The sequence below is a fragment of the Hippoglossus hippoglossus genome, chromosome 4 (genome assembly GCF_009819705.1).
Source record: "Hippoglossus hippoglossus isolate fHipHip1 chromosome 4, fHipHip1.pri, whole genome shotgun sequence".
NCBI lineage: Eukaryota > Metazoa > Chordata > Actinopteri > Pleuronectiformes > Pleuronectidae > Hippoglossus > Hippoglossus hippoglossus.
Window position 1 is genome coordinate 543,308 of NC_047154.1, and position 19,074 is coordinate 562,381.

At 39.4% G+C, this 19,074-nt stretch overlaps 1 protein-coding gene across 5 annotated transcripts in view; it reads left to right on the plus strand.

Moving 5' to 3' along the window:
• ptprfa (protein tyrosine phosphatase receptor type Fa) overlaps positions 1-19,074 on the plus strand; it is a 276,413-nt gene that overhangs the window by 98,797 nt on the left and 158,542 nt on the right. For all 5 annotated transcript variants that reach the window (XM_034584044.1, XM_034584041.1, XM_034584043.1 and 2 more), the window contains exon 2: positions 4,807-4,969. In XM_034584044.1, the coding sequence (XP_034439935.1) occupies positions 4,876-4,969 (94 nt within the window). In that variant the 5' untranslated portion in view covers positions 4,807-4,875. The remainder of the gene's footprint in view (positions 1-4,806; positions 4,970-19,074) is intronic.

Sequence of the window (19,074 nt, forward strand, 5' to 3'; positions counted from 1 at the left end):
GGACGGTGGACGGACAACCCTAAAAACATAATGCCTCCTGCTTCTGGCTGTTACTGTTGCTAAGGCATACAAATACACAATGTATTATGCTAGCTCATGCTAACGACAACCAACAATATGTAGAATATATATGAAAGCCCGGACCCTACAGATCTCAACAGTATATTTATCTACGCTCTAGGAAGAAACTTCACTGAGCCAGCAGCCGAAGAAGAGCAAAACTAATGTTCACTTCAAACTATCCTTTATACAAATCATGTCTTTTGTTTGTTGTTTTCTCTCTATAATTTTCATTTTAATTCATATTTTACTGCTAGCGGATACAATAACATGTCACTTCGAAATGATTCCTTTCTGCTTACTAGTATGTAATATCAATAAATCAATCAAATTAAATTTGTATAGCCCATATTCACAATCACAATTTGTCTCATAGGGCTTTAACATGGTGTGACATCCTCTGTCCTTAACCCTCAACAAGAGTAAGGACAAACTACTAAAAACCCTTTTAACAGGGAAAAAAGAACGTAGAAACCTCAGAGAGAGCCACATGTGAGGGATCCCTCTCCCAGGACGGACACAAGTGCAATGGATGTCAAGTGTAAAGGAGAACATCAGAAAGATAAGGGTATTTGCAGCATTGAGTAGAATAAACACTTTGTAGCATAACTGAAGGTCAAAATAATTGATGGATTATTGTCAGTAATGGTCGAGTATCTGAGTAGATATATTGTATATCAAGCAGTCTTGTTGTAATCATAGTCTATGGTCAGCAGCCACCGCGATCAGGATCCAACACCACAATCAGATTGTACCAGAACGGCCATTTGGAGAGGACGCCTAACATATCTCTACTAAAACCCCTTTAACTCTGCTCTGTTTCACTTGATAAGGAAAACATTTGGCACAGATAATGTCCAGATGTTGTGCTATGCATTGCTAGAGGTTTTGCTACATCTGAATGATTTCATAGGGGATATTCTCTTTAAAATTCTAAATTAATGTTTGGTGGAAATAAAATATTTGATTCATCTTGTGTTCCATCTTCATTTACACTGATCCAGTAACATCTATTCCGATGTTTACACCTCTGCAGAAATCGAACAAGTTGTACCTTTAGATAAACACTTAGATTTTCATATAGTTTCAGAGATATACGCTATTCATTTTAGTCATGTCATTTGTGAAAAAGGGCTTGGAAAAAGGGCCTAGTCCATAATATGTTTTAAAATTGTCTATGTAACTCATAGATTATGCTTGCATTAACATTTGTCAAGTGCATACATTTTTCAGTGAATTTCTCTGAAGATTCAACACCAACATCTTTTCATGACACTTTGTCAGTTTTACAAGCTGTGTTTAAAATTAAGTGGACACCATCTCTTTATTAACATTCATGATGAGAGCTAATAAGGCATGTGACCCTGTAGCTAATAATTCTAATCAATCAAATTAAATCAGTTTCAGGGATGGAACCAGAACCCTTCTGATCATTAGACGAAAGCTCTACCTCACTCCCAGTCTTAATGATGCAAAGTAACTTTTAGTCCCACATTTGAGTGATGGTATTTAAATATGTGTCAAATATACCAACCACACGGAATGTCATTTTAGTTACATTCCGACTAGTGAACTCAAGAGCTTGATGTGCTGCATGAGGGATATGTTGTGATTTGTGAGATGGCATGAAAGTGTTTTTGCAGCAATCTCTGCTGTGCTGTTGGCAGACATGGCATTATGGTATGGAGAAATGCTGTTGAAATGTACCATAGTCTCCATCCTCCTTCCTGTCAAAGCACTAATGACTCTTCAAAGACGTTGGTAACTGTCCCCAAACTTTCTTTCAACCCTTTTTGTAATTGTTCCACTGTCAGAATGAATATTGAAAGTGGGTGGAAACATCAAATTAAATCTTCAAATCTGTGCGTACATTACCTTTTTTTTTTGCAGTGGAGTAGATTTAACAGTCAGTATACTGAAATATGTCCAGTCTATCAGTATTGGTGTGCCTGAGTGAAGGGTAATGTAGATGAGACTCATATTCAGAGAAGGCAGCTTGACTGCTGCTTGTGGCTGTGGCTGAGGGGTAGGGCGGTCGTCCTCCAACCTGAAGGTCGGCAGTTCAATCCAAGTCTTCCCTATCTGCATGCCGAAGTGTCCTTGGGCAAGATGCTGAAACCCGAATTGCCCCAATAGAAAAAAGGTGCTGCTAATAGATGCACTGTATGAATGTGTGTGTGAATGGGTGAATGGCAAACTGTAATGTAAAGTGTAAAAATACATATATATAAATACAAACCATTTACCTTTTTTACCATTTGTTTGTGTGCTGCTCAAGGCAGAAGGAAGTGATCCATGGATCGTCAGCATTCTTTCTCAGCACATACAATATGTGATCTTTAATTGTAGTTGTCACAGGGTTAGCCCGTGCCCTTTAAAGTAAGATGCACACTCGTATACATACACACAGCAAAGGCCGACTCCGAGGCATCTGTGTTAGTGTAATAATTTGCTTGTAGGGGTCATAGAATACATGTAATGACTTTTAAAATAAAAGACACAGCGACTTTATTGTTAAAGACAAAGACAATGAATTGTTTGTCAACTGTTTACTCTCTACTGTGCATGTGCTCCGCTGTTAGACCCAGGACTGCCGAAACATTGATGGAGGATACCATCTGATTATGAACAGGGGTTCCCGGTGGAAGGTACCAAGTATGGTAGAGTTGGAGGGGGGTTGAGTGTGTCATTAGAAAAGTGCTGTTTTAATTTGTTTAGAGAACTAATATGGACCCACAAGTGTGTTTGGTATGGTTGTTATTTAGTAGAGTATTCTGATTTTTCTGTGTACCAAGTGTAATCTCCCTATTATAAAATGGATTATTAATTATCAATCCATGTTCTTGGTAGGACCCAGCCAGAATAAAGGAGGAGGCTGAAGGTCAGGAGGAGGAGTGATCTTACCTTGGATTGAGTTATGCCAGGGAGACTGCAAGGGCCCAGCTGTTAAAGGGGCATTGCCTATAATGCAGAGCTCAGTTTTTTTTGGTGTGTGTTTCATCCAAGTTTGATTTTTATTTATTTTTGTAGTTTTGTTACCAGTATTATGTTTTGTATTTTTCAATTTGTTCCTTCTGTCTTTTTTTAATAAAGCCAGCACTTTGCATATTGCTGCACGGGGAATTGAGTTGCAGCTGAAAAATAAATACACTTGGACTGAAAGACAAACTGCTTGGGCCAACCTTACATTAGTCATTGGAGTTGTAAAGATTGGGCTGGGCTTGTCTTCCAGTAGCAAGCATTTCAGTAATTACATGGAAATCACGATAAACTTGTCAACAAGCCAGGCAGCATGCACATTTGCATTTGGAGTGCAGTATTTGTAATGACTGCCTCAGAGTACATTACTCTTCGCATACCTGCACAAGTAGCCTAATATATTTTGAGTAAATCCGTTTGGGGTCTCCCCATCGCCTAGAAATGTAAGATGAGAACTGTATAGGCACGATGTCTCTGGGGAAGGTGGGGACCTTAGTTACATGTCATCTCCTTTGTTTTTACTTCAAATGTCAAGCAAAGATAAAATAACCAAAACATGAATAAAAAATGACAGACTGTCAATTGAACAACCTCATAATTGCTCCCAAAGTATGTAAACAGAAATCTGAAATAAATATAGATTTGATGCAAGTGTGAAATATAATGTAATCCACTATTATACCCAAGAACGACTTGACATGTAAAACAATATCTTCAATAATTATGTGGCCAATAGCTCTGTGGTCCCTTGAATGTATCCAGGAATCTGTGGTGTGTCTGTAGCATTCAGTACTCTTCAGAATATTGATGCAGTACCACATGTACAGGAGGTGTTGAGGACAGTCAGATACCAAGTTGAGTTGAGCTGAGATGAGTGTACAGGTTTGTGGAGACTTGTACTGGAGAGTCTCAGCAGCGACGCATACAGTTTAAGTATCTGAGTGTCACTCAGTCACCTCCATGAAGCTGAACTTTGTCGCAAATTTCTCAAGTGAGTGAATTACACTATAAATGGGTGTAATAGATATAGATGTGATGCAGATGTGAGCATGCAGATGTGAATGCAAGGTAGGCTACTGTTATGCACAAGAATGATTCGACATGATACAGATAACCTTCACTAACTATTTCGATTAATGTGAGTACTGCTGTAACAGACAATGAGAAAAGGAAGAGTTCATGATGCAACAAGGTGTTGTGCTTCAACAGCTGTAAACCATATATGCAACAAATGTACACTCAGTTAGCTAGTTAGAACTGAATGCAGTCAAGTACAACAGTCCTTCAGTAAACTGTGCTTTAATGACATTTAACTACTGTTCCAGATTGGTGGTAGTTCTACTTTCTGAAGGCTGCATTTTGAAATGCTGTTGAATTGTGTTGCTGTGTTGTACGCAGTAGTGATGAATCAGTGCCACCCAATAAGTATATTGGCTGCCAAAATATTTATATTGTTTTCATCATTACAACATTCACTTACACAATAAACAAAGGTGTATTTTGAAGTTTTTTCATTATATGACTATATCATTATAATGACCCTTTTGGCTATAATAATCGTGTAGACAAAGTCTAATATAACAAGCCTAGTTCACCTAATAACTTGGCAGCTGTTTGGACAGATGATGTGGGTGTCTGCTCTGCAGGTTAAGGTGAATGGGCAGCTGAATAACATATAATTTACTCATTATTGTAAATAAAGTATACTAGATCGAAAAAATCCAAAGAACTACTGCCTATAACATCAATTCTCTTGTGTCTTTGCAGGTGTCACTCTCGATTGTGTGAGTTCATAGCTAATCAGCAGCAGTGCTGGGTCCAGAGAGGAGTCACAGCATGGACCTTAGATTCAGACTGCTGTCACCTCTCACCAGGGGAGCTCTTCATCTCCTGCTGCTGGCCAGACTGGTGCTGCCTTCTCACTCAGAGAGTGAGTACTAATATTATTTACACAGCTCAAGGTTTTGTTAAATGGTTTATGGTCTGTATCTATATAGCGCTTTCTATATCACACACACTTATACAGTGCATCTATGTGCAGCACTTTCTCTATGAGAAGGTGGCAATTTGGGGTTCAATATCTTGCCCAAGGACACTTCGTCATGCGGCAAGGGGAAGACTGGGATCAAACTGCTGACCTTCCAATTAGGGGGCAACCACTCTAACCCCTGAGCCACTGCACTCAAGTCAATTAGAAGCACTATTTATGGGTAATGTTTTCATTTGAATGGGCGGCAGTTAGTATGGCAGAACATAAAATGCGAGTACGTGGAGAAAGGTGAAAGCTTTTGTCAGTGTAAGACACAATGAGTGGGTGTACAGTTATTTTTCTGGAGGCAGTTGTGTCCAAAAGTAAGAAAACCTCTTCAATGTTAAATTTTTGAACAACAATGTAATGTCCATGTTTATATAACATTTCTTTTTAGATCCTAAATAAACACAAGAGTGTGTTAGGTTTTATTTATGAACACCAATTCATTATGTTAACATGGAGCAAGTATACACACAACTGTCAACAAAATACAGCCTTTGTTCTTAGGAAATTATTCAGTTATCCTCATTTTCTCAGCACAATTTTTCATGCGCTCACAGGCTGAAATATGTTACAGAATGAACTGCAATACTGATCAAATTAATTTCAAAGACAAGAATTGGAAAAAAATGTATATGACCTTGATTATGCCCAATAAGGTTGAAATAATTTCTTTAATTAATCTATGTGTAATCAAAAGGGCATCAAAAAGTTTAATTTGGAGACATTATGTTGACGTAGAGATGGAGGCCAGCCCAGAGATAGTCACAAAGACTCTGTAAGGTGAAACACACTGTTGGATTCATTAAAGAATTAACTACGCCAAATGTTGGTTATGGCTGATAGATTTGTGAACATTTCTAGTCATTGCACTCTTCAGTTCTTACCTTCAGTTACTTTACACAGTATTTTTGCTTTACTTTGCATCCAGTGATGTGAGCAGGAACTCTGTCTCAAAGTGGGGGTCATGGCTGGGTTTTGAGACAAAAAAAAAAAGCTGCATCCATTGACCAGACCCTGGGTACTGCAAAGATGGCTCTATTGTTCACCCATGAGAATCAGCAACATGACACACAACAATCAGGTCAGGCACAAGTTGAAAAGGTGAAAGGTTTGAAATTAAGAAAGGTGAAATTGATTTTATATGCAGCAAATAGCAGGTAACGAATTGTGGCCTTGGTGAAAAATTTAAATTTAAGAAATGTTATAAACTGACTCTAGACGACACAGCAATCCATTTAACAAAATCATCAGATTTATAGAGGACAATGTGCATATGTTATAATTGCATCATAATAAGCAATTTATAAAGTGCTCAAGACTAAAGCTTCCAGAGAAACAGACAAACACACACACACACACAAAGGGCTCATGTTAGAACCCAGCTGGATTGTTCAAGTACAACAGTTCCTGATTTCTCATGTGTACAACTGAGTGAATCTCTGAAAGAGTGATTGAGTGAAAGTGTGCAAATTATCCCCTATTCAACAACAAAAATTACAATAATACCGATAGTAATAGTACTAATGGATCTTGAGGAGGATCATGGGGGCAACGTTTATGTATACATTTATTTATATATTTCGAATTTTATCTATTTATTTATACTGTAATGGACTGGTAGTTAAGTTTATGTTCTGGTTGACTGCTATGTGGTTGTTGTTATGACTTATGTTCAGCTAAGTTACAATGCTTGATAAATAAGTACTGAAATGTCCTGAGTGTCAGTGAACAGGTCGGGGTGGGGCACGTGTCAGTTCTAGACCAATGGCTGTGGGGTTGTGTGGGATGGCAGGCTCTCATTGGCTGGTTTGTTGGCGGGTCAGGGGTGAATGAGGAAGGACAGTGAAGAAGACGAGTGTTGATGTGAGTGTTGGAGTGGAGACAAGAAGTGTGACATGTTCTTTGGCTTAATAAAGTTGTTAATAAGGAGAGAAGTTCTGTGTCATCTCTGAAGCGAGGACGCTACAATACATTTATTTAAACTTTTATTTATCCTTTGCGTAACCTGCTGGACAGAACAAATTAAAACTGTCAACTCAGTCATTAAAAGTCAGGGGGCGGGTTAAAGCTTCTGATTGGTGGTTGAACATGAATCTACTGCTTCTGCCTAATTCAAGATGGCAGCGGGCATCTGGTTGCTAACCGGCAATCAAATTGAATAAGAATAAGAAGAGCCCTGCTGCCCTAGATGATACATGGAAGACATTCAAATCATTGACGGGTTTTTCTGTCAGTGAATCATTGTTCGGAAGAAGACAAGAAGAGAATAGAAAGAAAACAGATATTCGACGTAGCCGCGTCACTCCGTCAAATCTTGCTCCGCCTCCTCCGACTAAATTCTACTGTGGAAACTTCTATTGATCACGTTTGTCCCAGGTCAGATTCATCAATATGAGCGGTTGATTATATAAAAGAATTCTGAAGCTTATTTATGATCCTACTACCTGAGGGAAGATGTGTGTCTCTCTCTCTCTCTCTCTGTGTCATGGTTTTGTCTTCTAAGTGTGATTTTTGCCTCTTTTATTAAGAGTGTTTTCAGTTTAATTATAATTACCTCCTCGTGTTTCATGTTTATCCCTGTGTTTATGTTTGTTTATGAGTTGTGTCTGTGTGTCATGTTTGCCCACTCCCTGTGTTCTGTTTCCTGTGTTATTTTGTAGTTTCTGCTCCCAGTGTGTTTTCTTTCTTCACTTCCTGTCTTTGCCTGCACCAGTCCTCATGTGTTCCACCTGTGTTCAATTGCCCCTGCCTTCCCTGTGTGTATATAAGTCTCTGTGCTTCCCTTTGTTGGTTCGTTGTCGTAATCTCCTGTCCTGTCGTAATGCTTCTTCTCCTGTGCTCGCGTCCCCTGCTTCTTCTCGTCTCTTGTAAGCTTCTGGTGTTTTCCCCCGTGTGCTCTGTGTTTTTTAAGTTTTGACTTTTTGAGATTCCTGTGTTTGTTGTTATTTCTCTGTTGGACATTTTCCATTAAAAATAAAAAAAAAATCTGGGTCCAACTGCTTAACCAAACCTGACACTCAGCTGACGTCTCTGACACACTACAGTTTAAAACAGTGGTCGCCAACCCGTCGATCGCGATCTACCGGTCGATCTCGCAGTCTTCACTGTCGATCCCCGAACTCTCTGAACTCTTTTTATTGTGAAATATTTGCAGGAGCGGAAGACGCACGGCTTCGTACTGTATAGTACTTGTATTTATTTGAGTACAAGGGACTACTTTCATACAAGGAAATAGTCATATTTATTGCCATATTCAAGGCAAAGCCTATGTAAAAACATTGTGCTGCAGTAGCAGCTCCTCTGCAGAGTATATTGTTGAACTGAAGCTAAACATTGTGCACTGAACAGATACTGTAAATATGAATTGATATTGTGCATTGAATAGATAAAGTTGCACAACTGCCTTTCTTTGTGTATATTTATGCTTGTACATTCCGCCTTTAACAGAAATTGCAAAAACTAATAAATATGACCCTTCTTAATGGGTTTCTTGGAAGATATCAGGGTGGTAGATCTCGGCTCACGTTTGGAATTAAAAAGTGATCTTGGGCTTGAGAAGGTTGGTGATCACTGGTTTAAAAGTTGATTTCGTTATCGTCACAATATCAACAATAATCATCACATAAAGATCTATAATTTTATTAATGAGTTAAATCTTTATTCAGAGCAGCGCATTCACCAGCTGCTTGCTCCCTCTTTTCCTCTCTCTCGCTCTCTCTCTCTTACTTGCACACGCACACACACACACGTGTATATACTGTATATTCAGTCTGAGTAAGTGCAATAGATGCCACGTGTAGTGGAGAACATCAGAAAGATAAGGGTATTTGCAGTATTGATTAGAATAAACATTTTGTAGCATAATGGGAGGTAAATTAATTGATGGATTATTGTCAGTAATGGTCGAGTATCTGAGTAGAAATATTGTATATCAAGCAGTTTTGTTGTAATCATAGTCCATGGTCAGCAGCCACCTCGGTCGTGGTCCACCACCACTATCAGATGACAACACGATACAGGATCCGCCATTATTATCACGATCAGCCAGCACGATACAGAATCCTCCATACAGGATCTGCCATTACGATCACGATCTCTGATCTCATTTATTTAGGCATTTAATCATATAATTATGTATTTATTTATACATTTTTTATCGTTTTATTTATGTATTTATATAATTATTTATGTATTTTTATATACATGTAGTTCTGGCCCAGAAAACCCTCCATAAATGGGTGCCTTCCTGATGTTATGTAGAAGCTAACGTCCACCATCTGAATTTCTGGTGACTTGACTTGTATTTGCTCAACAGGGACTCTATTGCTTGATTCTCACCACAGTAACTATTGAATACCTTCAGACTTAAAGGTTAAGATTTGACTCTAGCTTGTGACTTGAATATGTGACTTCCTCCCACCTCTGACTGATAAATGTTGGCAGCATTTGACAGTATGTAGGCCAGGCTCAGTCTCAGAGGTGAAGTGAGAGATCCTCAATGGGGCAATGTTTTTGACCAACAGGTTCATTATTGGGGCTAAAACTTCCCCCCTGTAATTTTACACATAGGATTTCTTCAGCGGTGATGTGTCAGCAGTTACCTTCCAGGGTTTGCACTCTACACTCTTGCAAAAAAAAAATTCTCACACACAGTTGAAGTTTTATCAGATTCTTATAGAAAACATTGAACCTGACTGACAGGTCATGTTCAGTTAGATATTGCACCATATTCCTGCTCAGAATTATAGACCAGTCAAATTAGAACACACAGACATCATACTGCAATGGTATAACTTTCTCCAGTGTCTCCTAGATCAACTTACATCCTGCCACAGAATCATCCTGCTCACACTCCTGATTTTACCCATGGTAGAGAAATCTATATTGATTTCTAAAATAAACAAATTGTTGTTTTATTTACCCTAGAATGGGCCCTTTATATTGAAATACTTTATATTTACATCGGGGGGGGGGGGGGGTCCTCTCTATGGAGGCCGCCATGTTTGTTGTAGTAGCCCAGACTGGACAAACTAAACACCCTTTGAGTTTTAATGAAAACTGAAGATTACCACAGGTTGTCTTTCATGTTTGGAAGGGGAGGATGAGGTGAGGGGTGTTCAGCTGCAAGATGCAACTTTACCACTTTATGTCACTAAATTCTACACACTGCAACTTTAAAGGGCCCATATTGTGTAAAATACATTTTCTGGGCTTTTACAATGCGAAATTCCTTGAAGGGGGTCAGTAGGTACCCTCAAAGTATGAAAACAGTCACTCCGCGGACTTTTTCACTCAGTCCATTCTAAGAAATATGTTATCGAAACGTCGCGTTTCGTACTTCCTCCCCCATGTGAGTCATGAGTTCGCACTCGTCTCTCAGCCCCACCCAGCTGGTCCAGCCTCTGAACCCACCACCCTCACTCCCCGTCACTTCCACCACCACCCCCGCTCCACATCGAACGTGACACCAAGCAGACATGATGCTTAGCTAGCAGCTTGCTAGCTACCACAGGCTAACCACAACAAACAACACTGAAGAAACACTGCAGCGTGGAGGGATGCAAGGAATAGTTGGATATTTCTTTGCTTCACCTTGTGCATATGTTTTTCTTTTATGATAATATAGATTTTATATATGTGATTTCACCTTCTGAATCAAGGGGCACGACACCTGTAACCATGTAATTGTTTTGTTGATCTACCTCTTAGGAAAAAAAATAGGTAAATGGTAAAAACTTTTTTTTGAAAAAGGACAAAAATTAAATAAAAAAACAATAAAAAAAACTGTTGCTCGAAAGAAGTATACCATCAGCTTACCATCTGTTAAAAAAGTTCTTCCAACCTAAATGAGATTTCTTCATCCAATTTACATTTTCTTTTCTTTATTTCAATAAACTTACACTTAAAAAATAAATCTCAAATTATCCTTCATGTTTTATTTCAAATTTTTCTGGAACGATGGAGACAGTAATGTTTGGCTAGGTTTAAAAAGAAAAAGCACCCCAAGGTTCTGCAGTTGCATCTGGGGACTTAAAAATGTACATTTGTTTTTTAAGTGCACATTCCTCCTAAGAACGTTACTGTTCGAGTCCAGCGTTTATGCTTTATGCGTCGGTGTGCTCAGAGTTGAAACTCCGTTGTGAAACTCCGTACTGTAACTCGGGACGTTACTCCTACATCGGCTGACTGTCCTACTAAAACTTGAACAAACATGAGGACGGTGTAACTTACCGTTCAGAAACATCCTGTTGTAACTGACTGTAAATATGTGGCTGGTCTTCTATAGCTGTATCCAGACATAATGTGACTTTCAGCTCTGTTTAGAGCCAGAGATTGTCAAATGCGCCAGAATGTGACCGGTGATAGGCCTGGTCGCATGTCACTCAAAGTGCAGTCAGCCAATCAGAGGAGGGGCTCCAGAGGCAGGCGAAAACAGCACTGTTCTATCTGCAGCTCCAGAGAGAGGCAGAAGAGAGGACATGGAAATACACATTGCAGCAGTTTTTTCGACTTTAAACCACTGATATATCATCTTAGGGTCACCAATACCTCAAATTAAATCCCAGAAAGGTGTCAAATATGGGCCCTTTAACTGAATCAATTTTAGCCAGTAGCATTTAGGAAACTGATTGCCTTAGATACATGTCAGTGTGTTCTATTACTGCATCCTTTAAAAAGCAACTGCACCTAACACAAACATCATGGTAATTAAATAAGTAGAATGAATCTAGAATGATAAAATAACAACTCTTGTCTACAACATTGTCTCAGAGCATGCTGGGAGCAACAATAACAATAAAAATGCTGGATGAATCCTGTTCTGCTCTACTGCACATGCACACTGCTGGACGATGTGTTTTCTTCAGGATTTCAAGTCCAGTTTTCTAGAATTAATTCAACAGGATAGTGAGAAATAAGTAAATAATACTAATGTAATCTAAGTAAGCATAGGTAATATGTTTTAATAAAATTACTTAACCTGTCTTGTAATAATGTATCACACAAATATACATCTGCTATGGGAAAATAAGCCAACGAAGAAAATGTTATAATTCTTCAGGTGTCTATCAGTTGCTTGAATACAGTCTATTACTGCTTGTTATTGATTCATTGATTTAAAAAAAAAATGGGTCTTTGGGCTGTACAAAATGTCTAGCAGAGCATTTTTTACTTCTGGCTGCATGTTTAATGAGGTGGCTGTTGGTTTGGATTAAATACCATCGACTGTTAAGCTAACAGAGCCAACCTGAGGAATACAGAAAGTATTCTGTTAAAATGGCCCAGTGACGAGGAGTAAAAGTCTAAAATCTGAAATGCCAAGGTGTTGTTTTGATGCATCAGTTCAGTTCCACTGTGTTCAGTATTTGAGCTGTTCGCTCGCTCTTCAGAGACACTTTCTATTTCCCCTCAGTGGAGGCAAATATAAGACCTCTAAACTGCCTCAACTGTTACACCATGGAGCTGCTCAGAGAGCAGCACTGGGGAACTGGGAGGATTTTCTGTATTAGAGGGCAGGAAAGTTGTGCTCGATACTTTTCATGGGTTATAACATCATCATAGCACATTAAATCTATGGATTTATGGAAAACTCATGGTTAAATTGAGGCAGCTCAAGCAATTAGTCAGGATAAGAGAAAGCAAAGCAACATAAATGTTTATTGCAGTTCTGTAATGGATTGCAAACTTGTGTACATCCAACATCCTTAAATGCTGCTCTAATCACTGTGCACTGAAAAAATGACTTCATGTTAAAAGTGAATCAGTCTCTATTTTCTCCCCTTTGAATAAAGCTACAACAAAAGGGGAAATGCTACTTTTTGAGTGTAGTACAAGGCAATTATGAATAGTGTTTTATTCCTGCTAGAGGCACACTGTATTGGTTCCTTTTTCCATCTAATCCCCTCCTCAGATAAAGGTTAGTGACAAAAACAGTGAAAGGCACTGCGGTTTTACTGCTTCAGGTGTCCAGAAGTTGGGAACCAGATTGTTTATATGTCTCTTTGAGTGATCAGAGGCTGATTTGCATGGCTGCTTCCTATCAGTTCCACACCCTAATGAGTCTGTGAGGAGAAGACACTTTGTGCAAAACTGCTGTCACTTGTCATTGTGAATTACCTCTGAAACACAGCTTTATACCACTTACACAACATTTGCCTGCCTGGCTGCATGCCTAGACACCATAACATTTTTTAAGGCCAAATTAGAAACACGGCTGTAAGACAAGTCTCCTGTAGTCAGTGACAATGAGACACAACCATCCATCTAAACCTTCTGTACATGAGGAGGGGAAAGGCTTGCATTTGAACAGCAGCAGTGTGCTGCTGCCACTACTAAAAGAGCAGTGCAAGAAAAGCCCAGTGTGGAGTTTACTAGTTGGACATTAACTGTGTGATACGTTAATCCAATGGCTCTGTTTTAGCCAAGTGTTACAATTTCCATAGCATGCTTACCTTCCCAAAGTGCCAGTGTTTGCTGATATATACATTCAGTGCAGCCACAATGTACTAGGCACATTTTAAATAAGGAAAAATATGCTCAACAGTGCACCAGTGGCTGTGTGGAACATTGTAGTGTTTCTTTTGATCTATTGATGTGTTATTTGAAAATTTCATCAACTATTTCTTACACCAGCAAACACTTGCTGTTTACAAAATGGAAGCATTGTGCACTTCTGGTTGTGAACAACCAGAAGTGCGCTGGAACATTGTTGCAAGCGTTTTTGCATTGAATGTATCCCTATTGGGTTTGCTTGAATTTAATTGAATTATTGAATTTAATTGAATAATTGTAATTTGCCATCTCATGATCATTTAAATGTTCCATTTACAGGACACACTTCACCATGTGTACAGATACAACTGTGCTAGTAATGCATATAATTAAAAAGGACCTCCCTAAAAGAAACACAGTAACAATTATTATTGTGAAATAACAATAAGGAAGATAGTAATTGTAATCAACTTCTTCACTTCTCTGCATATTTACTAATTGATCAATTTGACAATTAAACAATTTCAATGTCTCATTCCAAATGATCCATGTCTATCAGCTCATATGAATCCTTTAGTTTAATTAACAAAACTACCCATTTGTTAAACAAGGACAATATAAAACAAAATTAAGCTAATTTCCTATCCACCCCATATAATGAAACCCATTTCTTCTTCCAAAGCAGCATACAACCTGGATCAACACCAAGCAACAGTATAATAAGTCCTAGAGCTGAAATAATCAGAGCAGAAATAGACCTATTGAAACAATTTCAAATACAAAAAACATATAATTTTACAACTCAGATCCGTCCGTTTGTCTGTAATCTATGGCCAGATCAGACGACTTTTGCAACTCCCTTTGCACCCTCTCTTGCAGCAACCTCTGCCACATAATCAAAAACTGGACAAAATGAAAGCCACAAAAGGTTTGACGCAAATGTTAATCAGACAAGGAAGGTGGCAGGAAAAGTCCCGCTTCTATGTGATGAAGGACAATCTGGATCAAAACAGTCACAAACAGCTGGAATTGTGGAGTTATGATGTGACTGACAAAAAAGCTGCTGCACTCTACCTCATGTCTCTTGGGCCAGTGCAGCAGCTGCTCAACAGTTTTAACAGAGTTAAAGGGTAGATTAAAGTATTTATGTAACCCTTTTCTAAGTACAGTGTGAAGTTCTTAAGTGTAGTCTGACTATAATTTAGTGTATTCTTTGCTGTTTTCTGTTTGCTTTTTTCATTTTTGCGTCTGTTGCATGTTGAGAACATTATCAACCCCCCATTCATTTGCGGTGAATCCTTCTGAGGATCTCTTACTGTAATCACAAATGAGGGCCTCTGAACATTTTGCAGACTTGATAAGTGGGGGCCACCCGGAGAAAGACTGCAGTACCTCCTTATCTTCAGCAGGAACATAGCCTCTGTTTCTCAGTATGTGTCACTATTTAGGGTTGGTTTGTACGATTTACCTCTGTAATTTTGGTTGTTAGGTTTGTGAATTGTTATAGAGGATCATTTTGTATGTCTGACTTTTGTATTGACAAGTTCGCAACAAAGCTGCCTAGATAATTGCAAGAATAGTTTAGTCGACAACAGACGTGTCCTCGCTGACCCACCCTTTTCAGTGGACACTAATCTTTGCCTGACCTTGTGGATTACATTTAATAAGTCATATTGACTAATTTCTAAGGAAATAATTCCAAGAGAAACAGCAAGCAAAGGTTCATAGAAGAATGCAAGAGAGAGGACTCATAGTTGCCTGTGAAGTGAGGCGAGGGCACCAGCATGTTTTACATTTAGAGTGTCAAGCCTCAGAGTCAGCCAGCAGCAGCCATGACAAATAAATAGCTTTATAATAGTACGATCCACCCGCTTCTCCTCCACCCTCCTCCTCTGCCTCCTTGACACCTTTGATAAAAGCTTCTGTACTGGCTTGACCCTTGAGAGGCTAACTCATTTTAGCATAGTGCATTATTTCCCTGATGCACATTGGCCATATCATAACCTGTTGTACTGAATTTCCATGGAAGTACTGTATACCTGGGGAGCAGCTTTTGGCTCTGACTGCACAAATGGGCTTTGAATTACACTGAACTTTAAAGAGCACACTCATCTTTTGCCACAAGTTACTGTGGAAATGTCTGGTCTTGCCTGCAAAATGCCCTTCATGGATCCTTGTTGGGGGAAAAAGGATTTCACCCAGCATGAAACATTCATGTTTATCTCTGCAGCAAGCCATTTTTAAATGATTATTTAGTAAGTCATCATGCTATTGTAAATGTGGAATACTGACTGATGGTAAAAATGGATGACAAGCTGCTCAGTTTCGGCTGTTTCATTAAAGGCAACTATGTCTCAGAAACATGTAATTTCTTTACAACTAAACTGCAACAGCACATACATTTTGTGCATACTTGGCTAAGGTAAGTGAAACATCCTGATCTGGTTTAATACAGGAAAAGTTCAGCGCTTACATGAACAATGTGTCTTATTACATTTAACCAAAACCACAATATTTCTACCAAATCCTACCAAAGTGCTGTCTATGCCTATCATCCACCCCAATCACGTTGTCAACAGCTCAACTGCACAGTTTAATAAAAAAATCAATATGTTGTACTTGAATGTATTCATTCAGAAAATGTGTAGCCTCTGAACACAACCCTGTCTGTGACCATTTTTCCTACAAACGTATACTGCTGCACATTATGTGACTTTATAAATGTGTGTGTAAATCGCCCAGGAGCTAAATCCCAGAAAGGTGCAAGCCACCAGATACCTCATTTAGTTTCATCAGATCAAAGGTGCACAGCAGCAGTGAGACTGGGCTTCAACCATAGACTGTATAGTAAAAGCTTCAACACAACATGACGTAATTCTTTCATATTTGTGATTCATTTTAGTGACATTTTACTATCATGCAACGGTCATTGAAGTTTATGTGGTCCTTGATCACCCACAACTCATTTGCTATCCCAAAATGTTTGCTAGAACCTGCTTGGAGTGGAGGAGAGGACTTTAACATCAGAGACATTTTCCTAGGCTGAGGGCGGTAAAAGTCTTGATTCAGCTGGTTCAGAAAGCAGCAGCTAGTCTTGTAACTGGTAAGGAAGAAGAAGAGAAGGGAGAACACACAGAAATTCCCATCACAGGCCTTCTCTTCGTCTCTGGTTGGTTACCACTGAAGTAAAGAATTGATTTTAGGATTCTTTTTTATTTGTTTTTAAAGCACTGGCACCATGTTTTACTGTATCAGATCTGCTGACCAGGCACTATTATATCAGATCGCCTCCCCCCCCCCCCACCATTAGTATATGTTAAACCCATCTAATGACCCATCTTTTTCTTCAGTTAAAGCAACCTTTTTACCAATGCAATGTTACTTTCATATTCCAAAGTGTCCAAAGAAATGCTAAAAATAAATACAATATGTTCACTTTGCTAAATACCTTATAACAGACCACCATTTCTCTAAATAAATGTCCATCCGAAATTTGTAGTTTTGCTGTTATATTTTCCATACAGTTTGCAACCTTGAGTCTTTGGGTCCATTGGTCCAAGGTAGGTGGCTGGGGTTTGAGGCAGTTCATTGTGATCATTTTGTGGGCTATTAACACCAGGGCTCTGCACATATACTCCCCCCCCCAACCCACTTGAAGGTATATTCCCTAAAACCAACCCCTGTGGTTCAAGTAATATATTCAACTCTAAAATCTCTCTAATTTCACTCACTACCTTCTTCCAGAATACTTGTAGTTTTGGGCAATCCCAAAAGATGTGTGAGAAGTCTCCTTTTAATCCACATCCTCTTGTTTATTCGAATCAATGTTGCAAATACCCTTATCTTGCTGATGTTCTCCTTTACACTTCTGTCCATCCTGAAAGAGGGATCCCTCACATGTGGCTCTCTCTGAGGTTTCTATGTTCTGTTTACCTACCAATCTAAGAATTGGAGCAGCAGAGAAGCTGTGGAGGAGCTCCGTGACTGCCTGGACAACACAGACTGGGACATTTTTAGAACTGCTTCCAACAGTCTGGACGAATATACAGAGGCTGTGACGTCATACATCAGCTTCTGTGAGGTGTATTCCAACACGCACCAGGGTGAGTTACAACAACAAGCCCTGGTTCACAGCAAGACTCAAACAGCTTCGTTTGGAGAAGGAGGTGGCTTTCAAGAGTGGGGACAAGGATAGGTTCAGACTGGCTGAATACTTGTTTGGCAAGGAGATTAAAGAGGCCAAACGACAGTACTCCAAGAAGCTGGAACATCAATTTGCAGCCAACGACTCCTCGTCAGTCTGGAAAGGCCTTTGGTGATCACAGGCTGCAAAACCTCAAGCCCACCCATGACAAGAAAAGGAAGTCCCTTGATTTTGGATTTTTAGCTCTCCAACTATCAACCAACCCCAACTCTTCCAACATGTATTTTGCTGCTTTAGATTTTTTACTGGGGGGCCCATGTACCAAGGGCAGTTTGTCTAAGTTCAGATTTAATACACAGTTAAAGTCACCCCCCAGAATTATTATACCTTTAGCTTCCCTAGCCAATATGGATGATATGTCTTTGAAAAACTTCTCATATTCATGATGGTCAAATCAGCCCCACCTATTGTCCCAGTGACTACTGTATATCTGCCCTGCTTGTTCTTTACTTCCCTCTGTACAATAAACCTACTGTACGCCTAATCAAAATAGCTATCCCTCTTTTTCTACTATTTGGACAAAATGCAGAAAACACCTGTTCAACCCATTCTCTCCTTAAATTCACGTGTTCAGCCTCACTTAAGTGAGTTTCCTGTAATATGGCTACTGAGCATTTAAAATTTTTCAGCTGACCCAAAATCTTTTTCATTTTTTATGGGGCCCTTAAAGGACCCAGCTGGAAGTCACGTTGTTATGTTTGGATATAGCTATAGAAGACCAGCCACATATTCACAGTCGGTTACAACAGGATGTTTCTGAAGGGTAAGTTACACCGTCCTCATGTTTGTTCAAGTTTTAGCAGTCGGCCAATGTAGGAGTAAGTCCCGAGTTTCAATACGGAGTTTCAGTGCGGAGTAACAAGTAACGTCTACGTTACTCCGTACTGAGCACAGCGACACGGCACGTCAGAAGAAATAAAGCGGAACCGCTGGTCTTGAATAGTAACGTTCTTAGGAATGTGCATGGAGACATTCTCTTCCTTGAATCCTTCCACGCTGCAGTGTTTCTTCACTGTTGTTTGTTGTGGTTAGCCTCTGGTAGCTAGCAAGCTGCTAGCTCAGCAACATGTCTGCTTGGTGTTGCATTCAGTGTGGAGGGGGGGATGGGTGGTGGGGAGCGGGGGTGGTGGGTTCGGAGGCTGGACTGGTACCAGCTGGGTGGGGCTGAGAGAAGAGTGTGTTGAATAAAATATGCCTGGATCACTGAGGGATGATTTATGCCTATAAGCTAGCAAATTTAGTTTGGATTTGACTGACTGCCCTTGTGTCCCATTCTTGTGAACGTGATATCTCAGGAATGCCATGA